This window comes from Pseudorasbora parva, chromosome 3 (genome assembly GCF_024679245.1).
Source record: "Pseudorasbora parva isolate DD20220531a chromosome 3, ASM2467924v1, whole genome shotgun sequence".
Taxonomy (NCBI): domain Eukaryota; kingdom Metazoa; phylum Chordata; class Actinopteri; order Cypriniformes; family Gobionidae; genus Pseudorasbora; species Pseudorasbora parva.
The window spans coordinates 39,851,166-39,858,968 of record NC_090174.1 but is presented as its reverse complement, the minus strand read 5'-3'; the positions used below and the strand labels follow the sequence as shown (position 1 = coordinate 39,858,968).

The window sequence follows — 7,803 nt, the reverse complement described above, 5'->3', positions numbered from 1 at the left end:
ATTATTGTTCTCCTTCCTTCCCTCATACACACACAGACTCTCTCTCTCACACACACACACACACACGTAACTGACACTGTCTGTGGACTCAATTGAGTTTCTTTCTCCTCCACATCGCGCATTAGTGGGGACAGGGAATAACTCTGTTCCACATATTTGGCTTGCAGAGCTTTAAACAATTTTCCGGCCAAACAAGGGATAAACTCCATTTAAAATAAATCCGTTAAACTCAAGGTCTACCGATTAAGCTCTAAAAATCTCACATGAAGCCATCATCGCCAACATGCAATGTTGCTGACATAAATCACTTTATTTGAATTCAATGGAACAACAGGAAACACAAAGAATTAATCGGAGACGATACATCGAAATGCCTGGTACAAAATGACTAGTCTTAGTATTATAGCTGGTGTAAACTCTTGGAAATCGTGTGCCTTAATTTTGGGTTGTTAAAAAAATTTCTCAACTTCACAAAATGACCGTACAACACAGCGCATGATTAACTATATTTCATAACCATGATTGTATACCGCCAAGGAAAGCATATTTGAAGTCGATATGCTATGCTCTCTCAGTATCCAGGTTGCTTATTTAGAGGAATTAAATTATATTTGTAATATTGCTACGTAGTATTAAGGTACACACAACACTTCTGTAAAAATGCCCTCACAGGAATAAATAGGAAGAATAAAGAGTAACTAATCAAAGCCTGATTTGCAGTTGATTTCTTTGTTACTGTTTAAATTGTGATAAATGCATGTCTCCTATTTGAGCAAGTAGAAAATCAGAGTCAACTAGACAGGTTAATCAGGATAAACTCCTGAAATCCTAAATTGTAAACATTGAAATCATAACATTTGTCAAGGATTGTGCATGATCGCAATTGGAAAAAAAAAATCAAAAACTGAGTCATTTACATTGTTGATGAAATATTGCTAAGAAGCTGGGAAGTCTGCAATTCTAAAGCCACCACAATCGTTTCAGTGATTTTTCATGTTTAAAAAAGCTGTATCACTACAAAGATTTTACTTTCTGTCCCCCAACACACACTTGTACATTAGAGCAAATAAGCTTTATAAAATCACAAACCCTGATTGTAGTCGCAATAACAGCAGAGACACTGGGCCAAACAGTAGTTTGTGAATCAAATGCCACTCATTCATCTCTAATGAAACGTGTTAGCCAAGAGAATATAAAATAGGGCTTCTTAAGCAAGAAAGACTTATGCAGTAAAATGTCATTCAGACGAAAGAAAAACAAACATTCTTTGTAAAGAGCCATGAAATCTTCTGCATGCAAGAATGAAAGTACAGAAAAGATAAACACACACAACATTATTAGGCAGTGCCATATCTTCAGCATTGAGTTACAAACTGACATACCTCCATGACTTTGGACATAAATCGTATACCTGAGCTGCAGGACTAATCTAAAATTGGGAATTCAAAAACACATCTTCAGGTTCATTATTCCTGAGGGAAATTCATTTTGAGAAGTGCTTCCCCTGAAACTCAATATATTAGAAACAGATTGCTTTTAATATCAGTGCTCATTCCTTATTTTAATATTCGGAAGGAAAAAAAAAACTACCAATGTTGTACATCATTAGTATAAGTACCATAAATGTTGAAATTGTTACTAAATAAATTTAACAACAAAAACAACTAAATAAAAATTAATAAAAAACTGTATAAATTAAGATAAATGCAGGTCGATATATGCGGAACTTGTGATATTACCTTACAGCCTTTTCTAAACAAATGAAGATGCATATTGCATTATTCGGTGTTGAATTTTGTCAATCGTAAATGCTCTGTTGTTAAAGCTCATTCATGAAAACAAGAGGATGAGTCATCTAGCCACTCTTGAGAAAAGCAAGAGAAAAGAAAAACCGGCTGTCGTTACAGTCAAAGACATAATCACAGTGCATATTGACTGATTTGGAGTTATTTCTGAGAAAGTGGATGCCTGTGCTGCAGCTGTTGGTGGACTTTGTCAGTTTGTAACGAAAATTAAATGATTGAGTAACGTGCAATAGTACAACCTCCACCACATCCTTAAAAAAAAGAACATTCAGTCAGAAAACATTCCAACTCAAATCTCCATTGCCTATCAGACAGCTAACAATTCTACTTGCAGGACCATCGTCAGGTGGTCGAGCTTTTGGTCAGGCGCTGGTTTCCTGTTTGAGGCGTTGGCTGCGGGCCTTGTACACCTCAATTAGGAGGTCTTTCACGTACTGGATCTCCCGTTCCACCGATTCTGCCTTGTCCCGTAGCTCACGGTTTCTACCCTCCAGACCATGAAGCTGTTCCTCCAACGAGTCTAGCTCCGCTCGCTTCCTTTGACGATACCTGGTCAAACCAATTAATACAAAGGTAAGTCAGAATTGGTCACACATTTCCTGTTTACTTAGAGGTGGTCTTTAAAATCCCACAAACAGCTACTTTGTAATGGTTGCAGGCATTGTATGTAAGGCATTGTCAGATGCATAATACAATTCTGTCAAGGATTTTGTACTTTCACAACCAAGTCAAGCCACTGACTTTTCTATGTTCACTGATATAGAATACATTGGACATGATTATGACTTTGAAAATACTCTTACCTGTGAGCTGCAGTCTTATTCTGGTCTCTCTTCTTCTGTTTGCGTTCACCGTGGTGCCCTTCGATTAGTGGCACCTCTAGGTCTGGTTTCACAATGCATGGGTCTTCTTTCAGCACACAGACTCCTCTGGCACACGGAGACCCCATTTCAGGTGCGTGGCGGTCACCGCTCAGGCAGTCGGGGCCTTGGCCTTCGAGAAAGTTGCAGTGGAAGTTATGTTGCCGGTGAATATCTACACTCTCCGCCTTCACTGGGTCGTTGATGGCCCCGAGGAAGCTGTGGTAGGCCTCTTCTTGGGATGTACTTTGAAGGAAAGAGCTTTCATTGGGTTCGGCCTTCCAGGGGATGTTGGCCTTCTCGTCACTAGCACCATTCTTTGCTTCGCCCATCATCTCCATCTCTGCACTTCCTCCTATGCCACTTAAATTGACTTCTCTGACACCATACATCATCATTTCGTCTTTCTTGTGGGGAATTTGAACGGGTCCACTAAAGTTATACCCGCCACCGCCGGCCTTACTTGCACCACCGACCTCTTCCGTGTAGCGGCAGTTCTTCTCCTCTTTGGGTAAAATGGCGCATCTCCTGATCTCCACTGCACTGCCTAGGCAGTAGCCTTTGCCTACCACCCGTTCATCTTCAGCACAGCTGTAGCTCCCACCAGGCGCAACAGCTGAGTTACCTGAGGAATTTCCTTTGGAACTCCAAATGCTACTCTCGTAGCTGTCACCCACCCTCACCCCATCGGAAACTCTCTTGCGGCTGCAGATGTTGCTGTTGGGGCGGCTGCAACTGTAAGGGGCATGTCTAGGAATCTTGGTACGACCAATGGGACCCCCACAAAAGCTCAGCAAGTCAAGTTCCCCAGTTGCCAGGGTAACAAGTAGAGGGCTGGATTCGGATTGGTTGGAAGTAGAATACGATGCGTAGGGCAGCTGGTAATACGAAGGTGGACCAACTGCCGTTGGACCCTTGTCGCATTTGCCCAGTTTGGAGGCTTTTTCTGGGAGTGGGTCAGACAGGAAGTAATCCTCCAGCTGAGCAAGCTCCTCTTGCAGCAGAGAGGTCATGACCTCCAAATCTGAGGGCACCTGGATGTCATGCTGGAGGGGCGAGGGGGGAAGGGATGCATTGGGGGAGGGAGAGGAGTGAGGGGTTGGGAGGTAAGAGGAGAAATCTACTTCTTCCGTCATCCAGTCACTAAGACCATCACCTATGAGGAAAACAGAGTTCAACATGTTAATCACTGGCCTAGAGATCCAATTCAGCACAATTATTTAAACCAAATAAACAACTATACCAGCAGTATTTTAACAACCCGTTAAAAAAATTAAAATAACATCTCAGTGCGCTTACTAAATCCAAAATGCGAAAGGCAGTATCAAACTAGCACGTCATCTACCAATAATATAAAATAGATCCACGTTGGTAGTTTTACTCACTGTTCAAGGAGAACGAAATGTGCTGCAGTGCGGTGCCCACCTGAAACTGGGAAAAATAAAAAACTGTATTCACTGCAACTCACCAATTAAGTGCTGGTTCTCCTCTGGCCCCTCCCCTCTGCGCCCCTCCGATTGGCTGTGGTTAGCCTGTGGGTGAGAGAGAGTGAGGGGGTCTGCCGGGCAGACGAGTAGAGTCTTCCAAATAGGTGCTGACATTGTCATCATCCTGTCCGTTGGTCCTACGATTCAAATGTCCGAGCTTACAGTGCACGATAGTGAAGTTTGAGAGTTGAGCCACAGAAAACAGGGCTGGGTGCGCATTATGAAACCTAAAAAAAGAGGGAAAATAGGATGAGACACGGTGTGTTAAAACGCATTGTCTATGGAGGTTTCGGTCTATCTGGTTTCGAGAAGACACTATCACACCAACATGATTCTTTAGTTGCTAAAATAGGATGGAGGAGAAAAAAAATCATTATGTCCTAGTTGGTGGGACATTCCATTCTAAACTTGTCCTGTCTTTTCTAAAATATCTAAAAATATCTCCAACTGATAAATACATATTATGGGATACAGTGCAAACTGAGTAAAATAACTGTAACTCCCCCAATTTTCCTACCGCATCAGCTAAGACACATTGGTGATTAGCGAGGGACCAATTTAGAAAACTACCACTCTTCCATCCATCAAAGTCCCTTGTGCCCACTTAGGGGAGTTCTACTGAGATCCTAGAGAAGCAGGCGAATGCTCTACTTGTGGGAAATTTATTAGCAGCCTAAATATACAACAGACACACAAAAGTAAAGCTTCTTCAAATCATATTTTGGACCATGCCAATAATAAATCACAATATCAAGAACTTTTAAAACACTCTTTTTTTTTGTTTATACATATATTTAGAGCTTATTTCTACAAGTTATCTGGACTATCCTTTTGTTTGTATGATGCAACCTAAGGTAGCTCCAAACGCCCCAATAACCTTAGTTTGCACCTACACTGAAGTCCAGTTTGTTTACAGTCTAAGGTCAGACACAGGACAACCTTTTCTGCTGACAGAATAATCAGAGACAACTTTGAACGCAATGACAAACGGCAGAAACAAAGCCTTTTCTTTTGCAATCAAGTAGGCTATTAAAAGTAATTCGTTCTAGCAGAATGGCAGATGCATATGGTGCAGACGCCTCTGAACTGAATGTCTGAACTTGGCCAGCACGTGGGTTACACTCTATGACGTAATGCGAAACAAAGACAGCAAATCCTCGTGAAAGCTTTAAAAACGACTCATGCTTTCTCAAACGCAATTTCTAGGAGAGAAAAAACAACATCCGCTGCATGCAACAAAAAACTATACAATAACGTGGCATATGGATGACACAAATGAAAAAAACTACTTTTGTATATATAATGACAGAAGCACCTGTGTAGCAGTACTATTGTTTAAATTGACAGGTAATGCATATGTATACTATTGATAACCAATCTATAAAAACCACCATCAAGCTGTTCAACAAACAAGTAAAGTGCGTAAAAGAGTGGGTTGTGTGTCAGATTAAATTAAACATGTGAACATCCTATTTAAATAGGTCAAACTCAGTTTAGTTTGATCATTACTAAAGTCGCAAAACTGTCTAACGACGACTAAAAGAGCTAAAGTGAGTTTTTGAAACTTTTCCAATAAGGCAACAATGTGCATAAAACATCGCCTGAGGCACTGTTAGGAGTGACAACGTGCTGAACAACCGTTAAACCAAAGCAATACACCCTAAAAGTACAAGCCAAGAGACAAAACAAAAGCCTGGCAAAAAGCAGTAAAGTAATAAGTTGTACTTACTCCATTCTTGCTTAAATGTTGTGGGTTTGGGGTGCGTTGCAAGTGCAAAGCACGGCGTTTCTTTAGGATCGAAGACTTTACTAAATTAAAAAGCCATGTCTCCTCTGGAGTGTCTAGGACTGAAGTGCTGTTGGTCTTGCTTTGTTGTGATGGAGTTGATGACTGAGAATCGGCTAATTGAGTCAATGCATCAGGTCACCCACACCTAGCAACCAGCTGCGTCACGCGGACAGCCCCCAGTGCTATAGATTCCTCCGCCCTATGGATGGGTCGAGATAAATTTCACACTTCGGGCCGGTGAAAACGCCCACAAGGTTCAGGACTCGCTATCTCAACGACTTCCGAGAAAACACAAAATCCCGCTGGCATGAAAACATTATGGGTTTGAGGCTCTGAGAGAAGAATATGTAATCAAGAAGCGGCTGTTCACGAGAGTTTGGATGATTATCATACAGTTGCAGTATCTGGTTATACATGAAAAATTCATATCATAACACGCATAGCATACACTGCCGTTCAAATATGTATTGTTTCACGGGGACTACTTGATTTCTTCTAGCGAGGAAGAACACTTTCTACTACCCAGGAGATACATGGCTGTTGTTGCAGCTTAGTTGCATCAGCGCTTCAAGCTGCTAGCAGATTCGCTGGACGGACCGACACTGTCGTGCAGCTATTGGCTGGAGAGGAACTGTTGTCTTCCCTCATTGGCTGCCATTGGAGAGACGTTGCTTCCCAGTGGTCTTCGGTTTTCCACTCTCCGTGCACATGTTTCACGTAAACATCCCGAGAGCAAATTCTGAAAGTGGTTAAACTTTCATGTCGCGGAAGGGCAGTTTACGGAACTTTACTGACAAAACAGTGTAACATTTGTTGTGGCATTTGCTGATGCGTGTTTTGGACGCCACCCCCATAGCGGTTCAGTTGAGTTGAATTAAGCTCTTTAAATACAAGATTTTTATTTACATTTCAACTGTAGGGTGATTCAGATTTGAATGACTTGTGTGCGTAGACAATTAGCGCAAATAAACTTATGCTCAGTATTGTTTTATTTATAAAGAACCGACACTGTGGTATAGGCTACTCTATACCATTCACTCTTTTTATATTCTAATGTAGTGCGTGTAACAAGTGTCGTCTTTAACGTCATTATTTCCACTTCAGCATTTCTATAACTGCCATCGGGAAATGCGGAAGCTAAATTCTGCAATCGAGAAAAACGCAAACCCTATCTAGCGTTATAAGTTTCATCCATTGTTTGTCATATTTTGGTCATTCCGATTCAACTTCAGAAGGACCGGCGCCACATGCTGAGCTATTCAAGTCATGCGCGGTCACAGACGAGACAAATTATCCTCAAACTCACAAACTTAATTCCCCGTTAATAACGGTTTTTCATAGAATCAAGCTTTGTTTTCCCCCCTCAGCAAATCCTAAAGCTGATTGAAGGAGCTATGTCTTCCTGTTGCTATAGTAATAGCGAACACTGCCCCCTATTTTAGACATGTTTTCTGGTTGCTGTTGCCATGGGATTTGCAACGAGAACTCTCGCTCCCTCTTTCGGCCCGTGTTTTCCAGTTTTGTCTCTGTTGAATAAAAACGACTTTCCCTGCAAAGTTACTTCAGTCTTTAACAAACACAACTGCAACAAGTGTCTTAACCTCTTTCATTGAAATGACTTTTTTGTCGTATTAACACGCGCCCTATCACAGTCGTCAAATGAAATAGCCTAAGTGTCGTCACAAACATTTTGAAACTTAGCTTTTCGGTTTATGATGACAGGATGTGTAACAAAATTGAAAAGCACCATCTTGCCAAAACATGGAAAACCCGAACAGACAGAGGAAAGTGTAAAACTGTCAGAGGGAATATGCCGTAGCTTTGGCAGAAGGTTACGTCTTCCTCGACTGAGGAGAAATTGA

At 41.4% G+C, this 7,803-nt stretch overlaps 1 protein-coding gene across 1 annotated transcript; it reads right to left on the bottom strand.

The window, feature by feature from the left end:
• Nucleotides 1-275: 275 nt before the first annotated feature.
• Nucleotides 276-6,434, bottom strand: atf5a (activating transcription factor 5a). The gene is made up of 4 exons (XM_067438819.1): nt 5,882-6,434; nt 4,134-4,379; nt 2,609-3,821; nt 276-2,354 (listed from the first exon to the last, which is right to left on the bottom strand). Exons 2-4 carry the CDS (start codon nt 4,273-4,275, stop codon nt 2,168-2,170), a joined length of 1,542 nt encoding a protein of 513 aa, XP_067294920.1. The 5' UTR covers nt 4,276-4,379; nt 5,882-6,434; the 3' UTR covers nt 276-2,167.
• Nucleotides 6,435-7,803: the final 1,369 nt, after the last annotated feature.